The 17,704-nt window shown below is 42.3% G+C and overlaps 4 protein-coding genes across 5 annotated transcripts; 2 read left to right on the top strand and 2 right to left on the bottom strand.

The window, feature by feature from the left end:
* Positions 1-336: 336 nt before the first annotated feature.
* On the top strand, positions 337-2,632 carry LOC102629089 (pheophytinase, chloroplastic-like). Its single transcript, XM_052436252.1, has 6 exons — positions 337-774; positions 1,329-1,440; positions 1,540-1,681; positions 1,763-1,940; positions 2,046-2,115; positions 2,201-2,632. Exons 1-6 carry the CDS (start codon positions 377-379, stop codon positions 2,510-2,512), a joined length of 1,212 nt encoding a protein of 403 aa, XP_052292212.1. The 5' UTR covers positions 337-376; the 3' UTR covers positions 2,513-2,632.
* Positions 2,633-2,746: 114 nt separating this feature from the next.
* Positions 2,747-5,503, bottom strand: LOC127900881 (disease resistance-like protein DSC1). Of its 2 annotated transcripts, XM_052436222.1 has the most exons (4): positions 5,376-5,503; positions 4,530-4,591; positions 3,821-4,430; positions 2,747-3,736 (listed from the first exon to the last, which is right to left on the bottom strand). In XM_052436222.1, the coding sequence occupies exons 2-4, from the start codon at positions 4,581-4,583 to the stop codon at positions 3,636-3,638; spliced, it is 765 nt and encodes a 254-aa protein (XP_052292182.1). In that variant the 5' UTR covers positions 4,584-4,591; positions 5,376-5,503; the 3' UTR covers positions 2,747-3,635. The 2 variants fall into 2 exon arrangements, with proteins under 2 accessions (XP_052292182.1, XP_052292181.1); XM_052436221.1 differs by lacking the exon at positions 5,376-5,503 and having other exon boundaries at positions 4,530-5,352.
* On the bottom strand, positions 5,280-6,476 carry LOC127900744 (disease resistance protein RUN1-like; the record flags this gene model as incomplete). The annotated part of the gene is made up of 1 exon (XM_052435946.1): positions 5,280-6,476. A coding segment is annotated over one exon (1,197 nt), but the record flags the coding sequence as incomplete, so codon positions are not given.
* A 1,574-nt stretch (positions 6,477-8,050) lies between these two features.
* On the top strand, positions 8,051-9,876 carry LOC107178260 (uncharacterized). Its single transcript, XM_052435945.1, has 3 exons — positions 8,051-8,380; positions 8,477-8,763; positions 8,928-9,876. Exons 1-3 carry the CDS (start codon positions 8,051-8,053, stop codon positions 9,874-9,876), a joined length of 1,566 nt encoding a protein of 521 aa, XP_052291905.1.
* Positions 9,877-17,704: the final 7,828 nt, after the last annotated feature.

The following is a 17,704-nucleotide window of genomic DNA, read 5'->3' as shown; positions in this document are numbered from 1 at the left end:
ATGATACTCGTGTAAATTATTGGGATGTCAATTTTATGTAATTTACCCATAAAAGTAAAGAAAATAACAATTAAATTTTATTTAAAAATATTAGATTATAAGCTAGATACATAAATTATTAGATACAATAACTCATGTTTATTATGGTAATTTAGTCGCTATATATCATAATAATAAAATACTAAAATAAAACTTGTATTAAAGTTTTATGATTAAAGATGGTCAAAAAACCCAAGAAAAAAATTAATAGAAGGATTTAACTAATTAACTATACAAAATTTTTATTAATTTGTATTTTTTAAAAAAATATTGTGAATTCATTGCAAAAAACCAAGCCAGGCCACAGAAAATATTCAATTGAAAAAGCAAGAAAAGAATGAGCGTGTGGATGGTAAGGGCTCGGACTCCCTCTTTCATTATTCCAATAACAACACTCAGGATTGGAAATGGAAATGGAGATGTAAAAGGCCTACGCTTGCCCCTATTGAGCAATAAGAGTTGGCAGTTTCAGTTGCAGTTCCAGCAGAGGAATAAGGAGAAGAAGAAGAGACAAAATGTTACCATCAGTTATACTAACAGTAGCAGTGGAGGGGATTCTGCTTCTGCTGCACTGGAATTGGAGGTTAATGAGATAAGGGAGAGTTGCAAAATGTGGAAATGGAAGGGTCAGTACTCCATCAATTACTTGGTTTCTTCAACTCCAAATTCACATCCCAATTCTACTCCTCTACTCCTTGTCCATGGCTTTGGTGCCTCCATTCCTCACTGGCGCAGGTTAGCGAGATAAGATTGCTCTTTCTTGTTGTGAATTGTGTAGCGGGTTAATTATTGGGTGCACAAAACGTAGCTCCTTTATTGTGAGTTCAATTCAAATTACGTTCTGGGCATTTTCGACTTTATTTGTTTTTTGGTATGGAGCATGTCATGCCCCTATGTATGTAATACCTCTGACTCTGTTATGTATTATGAAGTTCAGGGATGCATTTATATGTGTTATACTTCTAATAATTAATTAAGATGAATGAAGCAAAAGAATAATGAAGGTAAATCTATTCGTTATTTCCCGGTGCATTGGCATTAACACCTAGTTCTATTCCTTGCACCTAGATGATGACAAACCGGTGATCTGAGTTTCAGGGTTCCATTTCGTATTACCCTTTTATGGATATAGGCTTCTTCCATTTTCCGATTCTTAATCTAGTGAAAAAGTATTCATTTTACTGCTCCGTTGAAAAGGGGAATGAAAATTTGCTTGTGCACCATTCCTTTATCCTATTAAATAATGTGAGGAATTGATATTTTTCTTGTCATCTCTGAGGTAATTTCAGGAATATTGGCACCCTGGCAAAGAGCTACACGGTTTATGCAATTGACCTTCTTGGATTTGGTGCTTCAGATAAGCCAGCTGGTTATTCATATACCATGGAGGGATGGGCTCAGGTATGCAATGTTCCCTAGCCAGAAGTTGGATCTTTTGTCATCAATCGCTTGACCTTTAGTTATTTTCCTTGCTAACTTGAGTGAGATTCACTGATACAGCTAATATTGGATTTCTTGGATGAAGTTGTTAAGAAGCCAACTGTGCTTATAGGTAACTCTGTTGGAAGCCTAGCTTGTGTTATTGCTGCCTCAGGTATATTTATTTTAACTTCCCCTTGGACATCAGATATTCTTCAACTTGGTTGCAAAGAAACACTTGCCCCTAATTATCCTTTTTGGTATCTATGGTTTACGACAAACCTGCTATATTTTCTACCATAAGAATCTAGTCAAACCCTTGTTCAAGGGCTTGTTCTGTTGAATTGTGCTGGTGGCATGAACAACAAGGCAATTGTTGATGATTGGAGAATCAAGCTATTGTTACCATTGCTTTGGTTCATTGATTTTTTGTTGAAGCAAAGGCCAATTGCTTCTGCTATATTTGAGCGTGTGAAACAAAGGTATTTTCTCTTCTCTCTATTCAGTCCATTGTTCATTATCCCAAGACACTAGAGTCAAAAAAAAAAAAAAAAAAACTCTATGATGTGCATATCTTGGTGCTGTAGGGAAACACTGAGGAATATTTTACTGTCCATTTATGCAAATAAGGAATCTGTGGATGAAACACTGGTTGAGGTATTAATATTCTCCACTTATATGCCATTTTAACCTGTTACAAAAATGGCTTCTCATAATTCATGAATCGACCTCAAAACTGCAGATCATACGAGAGCCCGCCAATGAGGAAGGGGCACTTGATGCATTTGTTTCGATTGTAACAGGCCCACCAGGGCCGAACCCAGTTCAATTGATGCCATCAATCTCTATACCTGTACTAGTTTTATGGGGTGATAAGGATCCATTCACACCCCTCGATGGACCTGTTGGTAAATACTTCTCATCTCTGCCTTCTAAACTCTCAAATGTGAAGCTAATTGTATTGGATGGAGTAGGACATTGCCCCCATGACGACAGGCCTGAGTTGGTCCATGAAAAGCTGCTTCCTTGGTTGGCTGAAACATTTAATTTCTGAGGAATTTACTTTCTCATCAGCAAGTTTTAACGAGCATTATATATTATTCCTATTGTAAAAAGACAAAACAACTCTTGTATTTATGTTGTATATATCAATTCTTATTCAACCGCTTGGTTATCTTTTGGCGCCGAAGGGAATGTTGGAGAAACTGATCTCTGACAAGTTGTAGAAGCTCCAAATTGATTCAAGAAATATATCAAATTATTCAATAAAAAATCAAATTCAGCACAATAATAAAGAATAATGATTTAGTAATCCATATTGCTCATGTCAATGATATGTGAATGATAGGATCCAATTTTATACATGAAAAAGATACAATAATCTAAATCGAAATATAAGTTCACAGGCATCTTCAATCCTTTCCTTACAAGTCATTTTTGTAAATATAAATTCTAACCATAGACGATACCACATCAACTATGGAATCAAATGCACCATTCCAAATATGGAATTGGTAGAGATACTTGAAAAAGTGCATACATGTTTAAGCAAATGGATTCACAACTCAGGTGAGTTGAGTGAAAATGACACCTATCTCAGTCTTCTTCGTTACAGTTGAAACATGTGCTTGGGTCTTCCATTGACGTAGGATCTGGGGTGTAAAGTAAATGGATCCCACATTTTTTCACCCCGCAGCACTGGCACTCCAAAGGTGGAAAAACATTAAAGTGGACTGCCTCAGGAATGCAATTGCATTTCCAAAAACCATTAAAATCCTCTTCACAGAACTGATAGTACCCCAAATGTAAGTGATCTGATTCTACATAATTAACTCTGCTGTGAAATAATCGTGTGTCATGCGTACCACAATCTTTGGTGGTTTTCACTTTGAGCTCAAAAGAAAATGAAAACCATGTGCCACAATCTACATGACGGTCTGAAAATGCTAAAATAGCACTAAATGCAATGCCCTGCACTCTGCTATTATTGAAGAAATCTGGGGGCATCTCCAAGGCTATAAAAGATCCCACACTTTGAAACTCAAACCACTTTGGAATTTCATTCCCAGGTAGTACTATATGACCTTTGCCCATGGAAAAACCTCTATGTACCAAAAAAGCATAATTTTAAACCCAAAAAAAAAACCAAAGATTGTAGAAATTGTAAGTCGAGAGAGTTAAAGACACACATTTAGCCATACTTCTTGCCATATTTCTTGCCAACGTACAGCTGGCGTATGGTTCGTATGCTGAATTCTCAGGGTATCTTCAACAATTCCTGCAGTAGAATTACCTTCCAATTTAAAATTATTTCTCCGGTCAAAAAATATTGCCTGTAAGATTCATAACTTAGAGAACAAACCTATAAATGGTTGCAGTGCCAAGCAACCTCGTTCAAGGAATGGAGGCTTTTGTACGAATTCGAACCTCTCACCATAACTTAAGAGGAGGTATCCCGACACGAAAAGTTGGATAATGCTTTCTGGTATTCTCTCAATATTGGTTTTCGCTAGATTAAATGTTATTGGCGAGGATAATTGGCCAAGACATTCGGGCAATCTCTGAAGATTTGAGCAACCACAGAGACTAAGAACTCCAAGAGATTTCAATCTATAGAGGCTGCTTGGGAGACTCTTAAGCCTTTTACAATCTGAAAGGTCTAAGTATCCGAGCCTAAGTAGACGCTCAATTGATGAGGGTAGTTCTTCAATTGCAATCCCCCTTAAAAATAACCAGCTTATATTACCTGATGAGATCTCTGGAAGCCTTTTCAGTTTTGAGCAGCCCGATAGATCAAGTTTGGTAAGAAATTCCAAGTTAAATATTCCAGATGGAAGACTTTTCAGGCTTTTGCTACCTCTTAGATTCAACGTAACTAGCTTGTTCAGACGTGGCATCAACGTGGGATTTGGAATTTTGGCAATTAGCTTATGGCAGGCAGCATGGATTATCTGGTTTAACTTACTATAATGCTGCTCGGTCAAAAATGAGGCCAAGACAAAATCGTTACCACGTATAATAATTTAAGGTTGTTATTGAAAGATTGCACATATATCATAAGATATGCATACCTTCACACAATCCCAAAGTCGTTTAATGTCACTATCAGGCACTTCAAGTAACATAAGCTTCTCTGCACTGAGGTTTGAGGGTAATGACTTCAACGGATATCCATGCCAGTGAAGATATTTCACTTCAGCAAATCCAGGGTCTTGCAAATAAGACATCTTACATTTGTTCTCTCCATTGAATAATGAACTATAGAACTTTAAAAATCTCAATTTAGGCATCTTTGTGAAAGTATTGGAATTTGGATGGAGCTCTTTTACTTTTGACATATCCAAACACATGCCCTCAATTTTTTCTGTCCCCTAAAAATAAATGAAAAAGCAATAAAGTTAAAATCAAATGAAAGATATGTGTATTCCACCAATGAATCGCACTTCAACCCCACCAAGTCAAATTTTTGGGGCAAGTTTCTCACTAATTCACAATTAGAGGTAGCTTAGTTAATAATTCAACTTTTTATTTATTATTTAGTCGAGTTCATGTGGGATTGGAGTGGACTCTTCATCATTTCTCAAATCAATAATTCATGTTTTTAGTTATTGCTAGGCAGTTAAACTTTTAATTGCAAATGCACAAAGAAACATAATAACACAAGTAATACTTAATATAAAAATTCCGTCTGTGTACTATACAAATTGGCATATCAATTATGCTTGCAGACGATTATGCAAGTTGTCATGGCATTTATAATTTATTGCTACGTCATCTAACGGATATGGTTTTTTCTAATCATTGTCGCTCTTCTATTAATTCTAACACTCATCAGTTCGAGCATATATAAATATATTCATATCAAGTTTGTAAATGCTAGAATATTTCAAAATAATTATCCACAACAAACTGCTTACCGTGTTATATGTAAGAACTTCATAGATATCCTCATGATGCCACAACCTACTGCGGTTTCCAGGATTAATTGATTCTTGTCGAACAATTTCCCTACCCAACTCTTGTAGTAAATCATGCATTCTTATCTGGTTGTATGAACCAATAGCAATGAGAGATTTATCAACAAGAACACTTATTCCTATTTCTGGGTAGAAACCGCTTGCATTATGGAATTTCATTACTAGATTTACATCCTCGCCTTGAAAGAAACAAGCAACATCAAGGAAAATATTTTTCTCCTTATCATCCAAACTATCGTAACTTATTTTTAATACCTCTAGGATACTTGGATGGAGGATTCTTTGCAATTTATTTATTGCACTTTCCCAGACTTCCTTTTCTCTTTCATATAGAAAGCAACCCAAAACTTTAAGAGCTAAAGGAACACCTTGACCATATTTCATTACCTTCCTTGAAAATTGCTCGTAACCAACGTAAGGATGGTTTTGTATGAAGGCATGTCGAATGAAAAGCTCAAGAGCGTGATGATATTCTAATGCCTCCATCTCATATATTTTACTCACCCCCCAATTTCTAAGCACTTGTTTATTTCTGGTGGTTATTATGATTCGACTCACAGGCGTCAACCAATCAAGACTTCCAATTATAGATTCTAATTGGCTGAAGCAAGTCACATCATCAAAAACAATCAGAACCTTCATGCGGCTGAGCCTTCTAAAATTGAGACCAATATCAAGACTCACATTTTTATCTTTCAATAAATTTGAAAGAAGTTTTTGTCGCAAGCAAGCTAATCCTCCTGGTTTTTGTGACTCTTCTCTAACATTTTCAAGGAAGCAAGAACCTTCAAAATCGCTAGAGATTTTGTCGAAAGTAGCTCTAGCGATTGTTGTTTTGCCTATACCACCAATGCCCCAAATCCTTAAAGCGTAAACATCTTTCGACTGAACACCTAGTAGATATTCAATTTCCTCAACTCTTGATTCTACTCCAACCAGCTGGTTTTTGTTATCATTCCGCCGAAAAACTTGATCCAGCAGTCTCTTTAAAATATGATTAACAACTTCGTTTATAAGTTCCGATTCAGGCCTACCAAATACATAAAATTAGCAGCAGTAACTTCAAATAGGAGGAATTTGCATGAAATATGAAATAAGGGAGATTGCTAGTTTTCCAATTGAAATTAATATATACTACTTATTGTTTTCCAGAAGGATAATATTGCAAAGTGATGGTACCAGGAGAGTTATTAAATATTGTAAAAATAGTCAGAATAAGTGGTATATGTTGATTTGAGTAAGGAAATTTACAATCTCCCTATAAATTATGTTGATGCTGAAATCTGCTCGTCCTCTGCCTGACCAGATCTTTACACCAACGTTTGTGTTATCAACAATGAGGATGTCAATTTCTCCTTACTTCAACGATCGCTCTAGTTGCTGAAGTTAGACTTCTCCTTCTTTTTCTCACTAAGCCTGCGTTCACAAAAATGGATCAGAGACGCCGGTGGTTTTGCCGGCGTAAACCCTCCGATGCCTAAGTTAGCACAAGGTGTTTACGGGAAAACGGTGCAATTAAGGTTCAAATAATTGCTTAGAATTGGCTCACTATTGGTATTGAAAAGGGTCTGGATACAATTTGGCAGAGTTTTCCCTTCTCTCAGTTTTTCTGTCCCCCTTTCTTCATTGATTTCTTCCTCTTTTATAGCTGCTGCCCCACATTTCCGTTTACCATTCATCCCTCTTTTTTCAGGTAGTGGCAGCCCTTCATGGGACTTTAACTGCTACATTGTGGGCAATCGTGAGATCTCGCGTCTCCCTCGACGGTTCTGGGAAATGCGCAACTATCGTGATTCTGTGAAATCGTGTTTCCGTTCTTTGGGGGATGGGTATCGGCTCGGTATGCTTCTGGTCGGTGTACTTCTGTGGCTGGTACTCATCTTTGGTTGGCTCATATTTGTAGAAGGCTTATTTCCAGTGTTCTGCTCATACCGTTCGGCTGAGGTGATCCACCTCGGGGTGGGGACTATGGCATGACCGAGCTGGTGCTCTTATTTACCTAACATCAGTCCCCCAGTTTCTGGTCTTGCGAGTGAAACGAGTTGAGAGTAGAAACTGATAATAGAATATTACCGGCCCGGGGAACTTCTCATCTGGTCTTCTTTTTACTGGGATGGACCTGAGGTTCCGTTTTTCCTCTAGGGGGACTCCGACCTGAGCATGGGACTTCATGAGCTTGTCCATTGCATATCTGGGCTCACATCTAACCTGGCCTCTTATAATGGTTAGTGACGTGGCATCTCCAGACTCTTCGTATTTGAAATTTGAAACGACGGGCTATCCATTCCTCGATATCCGGTGAGTGAGCTGGCACCCCCCTCACTTAAATGCTTCCATTTCCCCCTTTTCGCTTCAAATCCCTAGATTGAAATCGTCATCGTTTTGTTATTCGTTTCTCCATCGTTAATCAACCCCCTCTTCGAACTTTGCTCACACTTCATGTGTCCGGAGTATCCACTTGCTGGGTGTTCTCTCTGTCACGGCAGCGCTCTCAGTGCCAGTTTATTCCAGGTATAACTTTTAACTTCTTCTCTGGTTGTTGTTGGTTGGGTTCTGTGTTGCCCCTTTTGTATCCATATACTCGAGTTTGCTTTGTTTTCTTTTGGGATTTCGATATGTCAAATCAGAAAAGGAAGTTAATTACCGATGAGAGTGACGAAGAAACAGGGGATTTAAACCTTAAATTGTCCATACCCACTGATTTTTTACATCCCTCTAGTAGTGTAGGTCCTTCCCATGGTAGGGATACCCTTGAGTACCCACGTCCCCTGACCATTTCACCTTCCCCTGAATTAGAACTTGTAGGAAATAGAGGGGGACCTGCTTCTGGCTCGGGTGAGAACCACGGTTCTGGTGGGGTTGGGGTCCCTGGAGAAGTGGGTGATGGTGAGGGGAGCAGTTCCGAGCCGAGCGGACCTGCTAAGAAAAGGAATCTTGGCCATAGGGTGGAGGCGGATTCTTACCCTATTGATTTCATAGATTGTGCCACCACCCCCACTGATCTATTTAAGCTTATGAACCTCTATAACATTCCCAATTAGGTTCTCCTTGTAGTTCCTGGAAAAGGTGATGTTCCTAGTCGGCCTCCGAAAGGGTATGTGACGATGCACTTGGAGAGTTTCAGACTAGGAGCTCGGCTGCCCCTTCAACGTTATTTTGCCAAGATATTGGGCGGTATGCACCTGGCCCCAGGTCAGCTACACCCAAATGGGTGGAGGGTTCTCTCAGCAATGTTTGTGTTGTGGGAGAGGTGCGGGTTGGAGGAGTCTTCCCTTGTTGAAGTGAAGCATCTGTACCAGCTGTGGAGTAGCCCGAGGGAAGTGGGCTGGTACTACTTTATGTCAAGTTCTGCAAAGAGGAAACCGATCACTGGGTTTCCTTCTTCATATAAAAATTAGAAGAACAAATTCTTCTTTGCTAAAGGAAACTGGTGTCCAGCAGTTCGGTCGCTTGGTGGGGATATTTACCTTCCAACACATTTTGTCACCCCAGGTCGTTCATTTTTGCCTATGTTCTTAATCAAATTGTCACTTATTTGGGTTCTTTAACCTTTTTTGTTATTTCAAAGTCGTGGGGTTTGATCGAGGGGCTTGAAAACCGACCTTTGCTTCAGGTGGAAACTGCTCTGGTGAACGCGTCTACCTGCCAAGACCTCCTGTCACCAACAAACCTGGTCGGTTCGGGTCTAGTGGACATAGTTGCTGGAATGGATAACAAAATCCTCAGCGCGATGAGCAGAAAGCGTGGTCGGGCTTCAAGCAGCTCCAGCAACCCTCCCCCTCCTCCAAAGAAAACCAGCGTCGGTCCTTCCAAGGCTCCTGTTCCTGCTCTGCCCCCTCTTCCACCTCGTAAGAGTAGTGGGGAGAAAACTTCCGATAAGAGTCCTGAGATCAGCATCCAGTCTGGGGACCGATCCTTTCCTCTTCCATCTCGGGATCAAGGTGACTACCTGAGCCCGTATCAGAAGGATTACAGAAAATCGGTGGGGCCCAAGATGGTGAAGGACATCGAGAGTATGGACCTCTTCGAGCTAGCTGGTTCTGTTCAAAGAGTCTCCTTCAGGCTGGCCACCTTGGTTTCGTGTTACAAGAATGGGTCCACGCGCCTTGAGAGGAGGCTTCAAGCAGACAATCAGGAGTTGAAGAAGAAAGCTGAATCTGCTGATCGCTCGAAGGAGAAGCTGGCTGAGCTAAACAAGCAGATCACGGATCTGGAGGAGAAAGTTGCTGTTGCTGAGTCCACCACCTCCAAACTTGAGGGTGAGTTGGGTGACCTGAAGTCTGATCTTCAGGCTACTCAAAGTGAGAGAGATACTTTGAGGACCGCCCTTGAGGGAGAAATCAAATCTCTGAGCGAGCAGCTGGCTGAGGAGAAAGGCAAATCCGCTGATGTGGACGATCGGCTGGATGCCGAGTATGACTTTGGGGTTGCTTTCTCCTAGAAGTGCATCATGTCTATGCTTAAGGAAAAATATCCCGAGCTGGACATGAGCAAGCTGGAAGTTGGAGTGCAGCGGTATATGGCAGAGGTCGGCCAGACAGATAAGGAGTAGGGTGAGCAGGATCAGGTGGAGACTCCTTTAGATGGGGTGCAGGAGGGGGAAGCTGGGGGACGTGCTTTTGAAGTGGGTCAAGGGTCCGTGCCTCCTCCTCTTGGTACTGCTCATCTTCCACCTCCCGAGATTGTTGATCCTTCACCTGCTGGAGCCGTTGACCCTCCTAATCTTTAGGTCTATTTTTGTATAGACTCTAGATTTTCATTTGTTTTGTAAACATTTGAACGTTTATAAATTTTTAGATGCTCTCTATTGGGTTTCTTGTCTGGTTTTTGCTCATGGATTGTTTCTGCAAATTAACTTGACAATTTATCTGATTTTGCCTGCTGGTTCTTTAGTGGACCGAGCAGGAATAGGCATACGCTTGCCTTAGTAAAATTTTTGCAAAATTGCCTGCTGGTCGTTCGTTGACTGAACAGGAGCAGACACTAACTTGCCTTAGTAGAATTTTCGTAAAATTGGCTGCTGGTCTTTTATTGACCGAGCAGAAGCAGACACTAACTTGCCTTAGTAGAATTTTCATAAAATTGCCTGCTGGTCTTTTGTTGACCGAGCAGAACAAGCACTTGCTTGCCTTTGTAAAATTTCTTGCAATTGCTTGCTGGTCTTCGGTGACCAAGCAGGAGCAGGCACTTATTTGCCTTAGTCGAATTTCGTGGAATCGTCTGCTGGTCTTTCATTGACCGAGCAGAAACAGGCACTTACTTGCCTTAGTAAAATTTCTTGCAATTGCCTGCTGGTCTTCGGTGACCGAGCAGGAGCAGGCACTTATTTGCCGTAGTTGAATTTCGTGGAATCGCCTGCTGGTCTTTCGTTGACCGAGCAGGAACAAGCACTTACTTGCCTTAGTAAAATTTCTTGCAATTGCCTGTTGGTCTTCGGTGACTGAGCAGGAGTAGGCACATATTTGCCTTAGTAAAAATTTAATGGGACTGTCAACAGAGGGATTTCATGCTGAATTCATCTTTATTGAAATTTGAATGCATTACAAAAATGCGGAATATATGCATGTGTAACACTTCATCATGCATTTAATAGAAATAACTTGTCAAAATGAAGACTTAGTAGAGCACTTTGCTTACTGGAAATACTTCTTTAAGTGCTCGGCGTTCCACGACCTCTTCACGTCTCGCCCGTCTGGGTACGCTAGCTTGTAAGCCCCTGGTCCAATCGCTCGAATCGCCCTGTACGGGCCTTCCCATTTCGAGTCGAGCACGCCATGGTAAGGATCCCTAGTGTTTTGATTCACCTTCCTAAGCACCCAATCCCCTGCTCGGAACTGCTTCACGAGTACTTTCTTGTTGTAATAACGCGTGACCCTCTGCTGACACTGGGCCACTTTCTGCGAGGCCCCTTCCCTTTTCTCCTCCAATAGGTCCAGGCTCAAGCAAATCTGCTCATCATTTTGCTCCTTATTGAAATGTTCTGTCCGATGCTTTCCTACTCCAATTTCTGCTGGGACTACCGCCTCATGACCAAAAGCTAAAGCAAACGGGTTTCCCCGGTGGCGGTTTTGTGAGTTGTCCAGTAAGCCCACAGTACTCCTGGTAATTCGTTGACCCAAGCTCCCTTCTTCTCTCCCAGTCTTGTTTTCAGGAGTTTCTTTATTACTTTGTTGGCTGCTTCCACTTGTCCATTTGCTTGTGGGTGTGCGGGGGTGCAGAACTTCAGGTCCACCCTCAGTTTCCGGCAAAATTCTCTGAAGTTGTTGTTGTCGAATTGCCTCCCATTGTCTGTGATGATGGTATAGGGGATTACGTATCTGTAGATGATATTCTTCCAAATAAAATCCGTTGTATTTCTCTCCGTGATTTGGCTGAGGACTCCCACTTCTACCCATTTAGTGAAGTAATCTATTGCTACAATAGTATGTGTTGCCGCTCCTCGGCCCTTTGGTAATGGGCCTATCAGGTCGATTCCCCATTGAGCAAAAGGCCATGGGGACATCATAGTGGTCAGCTTTTTTGGGGGTTGTGCAGGAACCACAGAGAAGCTTTGCAGGTTTTACAGTTCTTTGCCATCCTTTTCGCATCCTGGTGCATGGTTGGCCAGAAGTATCCTTGCCGGAGTGCCTTGAAGGCTAAAGTTCTTGCTCCCGAGTGATTGCCACATATCCCTTCATGAATCTCCCTCAGTACATAATCTGCCTCCTCGTCATCCAAACATCTTAAAAGGGGCAAGGTGAACCGGCGATACAGCACTCCGTCAAGTAGCGTGTACCTCGCTGCTCGGCATTTTAATTTTCTAGCTTGCCTTTTGTCCTCTGGTAATACTCCATCGCGGATATATGCGCGAATTGGGTCCATCCAGGATTCTCCAGTGCTTATTCTCATCACCTCTACTTCTCCCCCTATACTTGGTGACATCCTCACCTCTGACTTAGGTAATTTTGCATCTGCAGTTGCAGCCATCCTAACCAACATATCGGCTCGGTAATTCTCATTCCTGGATATCTGCTTTACCTCTACCTCTTTGAAGAGTCCGACCATTTGCTTCGCCTTCTTCAAGTAAAGCCTCAACTTCTCCTCCCTTACTTGGAATTGGTCGCAGAGCTGATTGCAGACTAGCTGGGAATCTGCTCGGATTTCTACTCTTTCAGCTCATAGCGCGCGTGCAAGCCCGAGCCCAGTAATGAAGGCCTCATATTCAGCTTGGTTATTCGTAAGCTGAAACTCGAATTTTACTGCATAGAATACCTCGACCCCTTCTGGGCTCCGTATTACCACTCCTGCTCCGGACCCTTGTTCACTACGCGACCCATCGACCATCACCAGCCACACCCCCTCTGGTTTCTCCTGCTCGATTGCTTGTTCCTCCCGAATCTCTTCCCCTGGTTCAGCTTGGTCAATCATAAAATCGGCCAGAGCTTGGGCTTTGATTGCTCCTCGGGGCTTATAAGATAGGTCAAACTCGCTCAACTCCACAGACCATTTTACTAACTGACCAGATGCATCTGGTTTTTGAAGCATTTGCCGAAGGGGCTGGTCAGTCATCACAATAATCTGGTGGGGTTGGAAATATGGTCGGAGTTTGCGTGTTTCCGTTATTAGAGCCAGTGCCCACTTCTCCATTAGTGGATACTTGGTTTCTGCATCCACTAGGGCCTTGCTTGTATAATATACCGGGTGTTGCCTTCCTTCTTCCTCCCTGACTAATACCGATTTGGTAGCCCATTTAGAGATTGCCAAGTACCAAAGCAGCTGGTCACCCTCTCTCGGAGTTGATAGTAACGGGGCGAGGGCTAGGTATTCCTTCAGCTGTCCAAATGCCTCCTTGCATTTCGATGTCCATTCCATCTTCCTCCATTTCTTTATGATTTGGAAGAAAGTGTGGCACTTATCAGTGGCTCGCGAAATGAATCGGTTCAATGCTGCCAATTTCCCCGTAAGGCTCTGCACTTCCTTAACTGTTCATGGGAACCTCATTTCTATCACCGCCCGTATCTTTTCCGGGTTGGCCTCAATCCCTCGGTGGCTCACCAGGTATCCCAAAAATTTGCCCGAGTTGACCCCAAATGCACATTTCTCCGGGTTCAGCTTCATTTCATACCTTCTCAGCAATTCGAAGGTCTCTTCCAAGTGCTTTACATGATCTCTCGGTTCCCTTGACTTTGTGATCATATCGTCCACATATACCCCCATAGTGTGACCGATCAATGGTTTGAAGACCTTGTTCACTAATCTTTGATAGGTAGCTCCTGTATTTTTCAGGCCAAAAGGCATCACCCTGTAACAAAACAAACCCATGTTAGTTAAAAAGGTTGTGTTTTCCTCATCCTGCTCGTCCATGGGTATCTGGTTGTATCCGGAAAAGGCGTCCATGAAACTGAGCAGACTATGACCTGCTGTTGAGTCCACCAACTGATCTATTTTTGGTAGGGGAAAGCTGTCCTTCGGGCATGCCTTATTGAGGTCCGTGAAGTCTACACACATTCTCCACTTCCCATTGACCTTCTTTACTAGTACTACATTGGAAATCCACTCCGGGTACTTGGCTTCCCTTATAAATCCTGCTTTCAGCAACTTTTCCACCTCAGCATTTATGGCCTCGTACCTTTCCTGGTTGAAGCACCTCCTTTTCTGCCTCACTGGCCTTGCTCCTCTCCTGATCGCCAACTTGTGGCAGGCTACCCTTCGATTAATTCCTGGCATATCCTCATGAGACCAGGCAAATATGTCTGCATGGGACTGTAGACACTTCACCAGCTCGCCTTTTATTGCTTCGCCCAATTCTGACCCGACCTTAACTACTCTGCTCGGGTTCCTCTTGCTTACAACAACTCCCTCCAACATCTCGACAGGTTCCTGGTGACCCTTTTTCGAATCCCCTCGGTTATCTAGAGAGGTAACCTGCAGCGTTTCCTTGGCCGCTGTAGCATAGCAGCTCCTTGCCATTCTCTGGTCGCCTTTTACTACACCAACAACTCCATTTACTCTGTACTTCAGCGCCAGATAATGCGTGGATATTACACATTGGCTTATCCTCATGAACGGTCTCCCCAGTATCATCTGGTAAGGGCTTTTTTCCTCTACCACGACAAAGTCCAACATCATCGTTCTTTCAAACGGCTTTGTCCCCACAGTAATCAGGAGTTCGATGATCCCCATGGGAGTTAACCGTCCCCCTCCAAATCCCTTTAAGGATGTATTTGTCCGTTCCAACTTCAAGTTTGCAATTCCTATATCATCTAGGGCCGACTTAAACAGGATGTCAACTGAGCTGCCCGTATCTACCAGTATTCGTCGCAATTCTGTACCAGTCACCATTGCCTTAATCACCAATGCATCCTCATAAGGATATAAAATACCCTCTTCGTCGTCATCTGTCCACATAATGGGAACTTGCCGCACTTTTGTCTTCTTGGCTGCTGGCAAATTGAAAAGCACTTCTTTGCTGGTCATGGCGTATCTCCCATAGTTCTTTCGTGCCCTGTTCGAATCCTCAGCCAATGTTGGCCCTCCTGCTATAACACGGATAGCCGGCTGTTCACGTTCCAGATCCCTCTCAACTCCTTCATCCCGTGTGTCTTGTGATTCAATGACAAGGGACACTCCATCTACATACTCATCCAAGTATCGGTTCCTCACTAAATCCTCCACCTGAATCTTTAGGTCATGACATTGGCTGATAGTGTGACCGTGAGTGTTGTGGAATTTACAGAATCTGCTCTTATCCCGTCGGTGAGCAGGTTTTGTTATAGGGGCTGGAGGGTACAGCAGGCCTCGTCCCTCGATCCTCTCATACAGTTCCTCTATGGAGATTTTTAATGGAGTGTACTGTCTATATGCCACGCTCTGGTCAACCAATTGAACTGCTCGGCTATCATGGATGTCACCTCGGGCTGGTATGGTCGGTAGCTGCTCTGGTCGTCCAGACCTGGAATTAGTTGCATTTAACACTCTGGGAGTATTGTGATAAGGGTGGGCAGCCATCTGCCTGAATTCTCGCTGCCGCTCTGGGTACGGGGGGCTCGGAGGTTGAGCCCGGTTGTGTTGGAACTGTTGTGATCTCGGAGCCATGGGGTAAGGGCGGGACCGAGCTAATATTTCGCCCATTACTAAAGATTCCCCAGCTCGCTTTCCGGACCCGCTCCCGTTCGGGGCTCTCCGTTCCTTTCGTCTCAGCTCTTCCAGCTGTTCACTTTTTATCCTTGCCGATTTCTATATCTCGCCTTGCCTGTTCATACCCCGCCAAGTAATTCTACACTAGGGGGCTTCTTAAGTTATACCACAATCGGTCGATTCTTACACCTTCTTTTAATCCCCTCAACGCCTGCGGGTGATTAAAAGCTCCTAGATCCAGCACGACTCAGTGATATCATTTTACAAAATTTCAAAGGGATTTATGCTCCTCCTGTTTCATCCCCATCAATTCCATCATGTCGTCCTCTGGGGCCACTGCTCCTCGGAACTATTCAGCCAACTCCTGGCACATCTGCTCGTACCATTTTATACTTCCTCGGGGCAACTTGTGGTACCATTCTCGGGCTCGTCCCTCTAGTGTCAATGGAAACACCCTGCACCTCTGAGCTGGTGTCAGCCCCTGCACACCCGTCATGTCGTTGAAACGCTCAATGTGCACCAGCGGGTCACTTCGCCCGGAGTATTTGAGGTCGAGGAAACGGAAATCTCTTGGGATTACTGTACCCATGATCTCGGTTGATAACGGATATTCTTCATCTAACATTATCCTCCAGCTCGGGGGCTTCCTCTTGCCCTGTATCTCCTCCATCACCTGCGCTAATCTGAGCACATCTCTCTCCAATTCTACAGCACGGTCAGGATCACGCGCAACTATCTGATCTTGCTCCTGCTCGGCATTCTGCAACCGCTTTCTGAGCTCTCCTTCATCAACATTGCCCCCTCGGCCATCAATTTCCAGTACCCATCTGGGGCGAGGTTGGTCCCTTCCTTCATCCGCGCGTTCTCCTGGAACCCGACCAGTACTTCTGTGGGGATGCACCCCATTAGGTTGGTCTGCCGGCGGAGGGATTTCCTCGACTCTACGCCTCCGGAGGCTGGGTTCTGCTCCTACTTCATCAGTTCTAAAAGTTAATTTTTGAACCCTGTATTTTAGGAGAAATCCAAAAATTAAGGAATCCACAAGATCCCCACCAAACCCCAATAACATATATAAGAAATTTGAACAATTATGATTTAGTTTACGTCATACATATATGTTTTTTTTATCAGTTCTAAAAGTTAATTTTTAAACCCTGTATTTTAGGAGAAATCCAAAAATTAAGGAATCCACAAGATCCCTAACAAACCCCAAAGTGAAATAGGATCTGTGAGTGGATTATTATTACTACTATTATGTATTCTACAAAGCATTTATGTTTGATTATATGATTTAGTATAATGTTATGATTATATGTACGTACATTATATGATTGATTGAGTCATGAGATTTGATTGCCAAGCACCATATGTGTACCCTTCCCCATAGACTCTACACATGCGTATTGAGAGTTAGATCACTCAGCTCTTGTGATGCAGTTAGTTCCGCTAAGCATTGAGAGGTTTTTTCCCCACTTTATTCGTACGATGATGATCCTAGTGAGTATTGAGAGTTATTTTCCCAAGATATTATTTAGTGCAATTTTGTCATGTATGTATATATGACTTTATGTTTGCTTTTGTAATGCATTCAGTGTGAAGTTATGTCATACAATTATGTACAAGCACTAAAGCACTAATTTATTTTTATATGTAATTATGTCTATTCATTGAGCCACAAGCTTACTATTTTCCTATTTACCCCATTTCTCTAAGGTTTCTGTAGGATTTTGTGCAGTTCAGTTTCTGATCAGTTGAGGTTGGGCCATAACACGCATTACTGCATGACTTACATTTTGAGCACATTTATGTTTATATGTATATTACGTACAATAAGATGTGAACTATGCAAATTTTGAATATATTTTTCAATGAGGCACATATGTTATTAGATATTTATAACAAAGGCAAAGGCTAGTGTTATATTCTCATGAATTAAGTTTATGTAACAAGTTTTAGATTTAAGATTGCATAATTCAATTCAGATATAACAGAAGGGTCGAGGTGGGTTGTGTCATATATGATATGTGCATATTTAGATTCAATATAATCACCATTTGTATGATGGTTTTTTAAAATAAGTGCACATATGTCGTAGCATGATTCACTTATTGAATACTTTTGATGTATTCTAAAATTTCTTCTTTAGTTAGAGG

Source organism: Citrus sinensis, chromosome 3 (genome assembly GCF_022201045.2).
Source record: "Citrus sinensis cultivar Valencia sweet orange chromosome 3, DVS_A1.0, whole genome shotgun sequence".
In the NCBI taxonomy this organism is placed as follows: Eukaryota; Viridiplantae; Streptophyta; class Magnoliopsida; order Sapindales; family Rutaceae; genus Citrus; species Citrus sinensis.
The sequence above is the reverse complement of the archived record's forward strand: the minus strand, read 5'-3'. Positions and strand labels throughout refer to the sequence as shown.

What these genes read in the sequence shown, in the direction of transcription:
- LOC102629089 (XM_052436252.1), top strand. Translation starts at nt 377, where the DNA reads ATGAGCGTGTGGATGGTAAGGGCTCGGACTCCCTCTTTCATTATTCCA. An exon ending in CCATGGAGGGATGGGCTCAG is followed by an intron (nt 1,441 to 1,539) that starts GTATGCAATGTT and finishes TCACTGATACAG; the next exon opens with CTAATATTGGATTTCTTGGA. An exon ending in TTTGAGCGTGTGAAACAAAG is followed by an intron (nt 1,941 to 2,045) that starts GTATTTTCTCTT and finishes TTGGTGCTGTAG; the next exon opens with GGAAACACTGAGGAATATTT.
- LOC127900881 (XM_052436221.1), bottom strand. Translation starts at nt 4,808, where the DNA reads ATGTGTTTGGATATGTCAAAAGTAAAAGAGCTCCATCCAAATTCCAAT. An exon ending in GACTTTGGGATTGTGTGAAG is followed by an intron (nt 4,431 to 4,529) that starts GTATGCATATCT and finishes TTGACCGAGCAG; the next exon opens with CATTATAGTAAGTTAAACCA. An exon ending in GGCACTGCAACCATTTATAG is followed by an intron (nt 3,737 to 3,820) that starts GTTTGTTCTCTA and finishes ATTCTACTGCAG; the next exon opens with GAATTGTTGAAGATACCCTG.
- LOC107178260 (XM_052435945.1), top strand. Translation starts at nt 8,051, where the DNA reads ATGTCAAATCAGAAAAGGAAGTTAATTACCGATGAGAGTGACGAAGAA. An exon ending in AAAGGAATCTTGGCCATAGG is followed by an intron (nt 8,381 to 8,476) that starts GTGGAGGCGGAT and finishes ATTCCCAATTAG; the next exon opens with GTTCTCCTTGTAGTTCCTGG. An exon ending in AGCCCGAGGGAAGTGGGCTG is followed by an intron (nt 8,764 to 8,927) that starts GTACTACTTTAT and finishes TTGTCACCCCAG; the next exon opens with GTCGTTCATTTTTGCCTATG.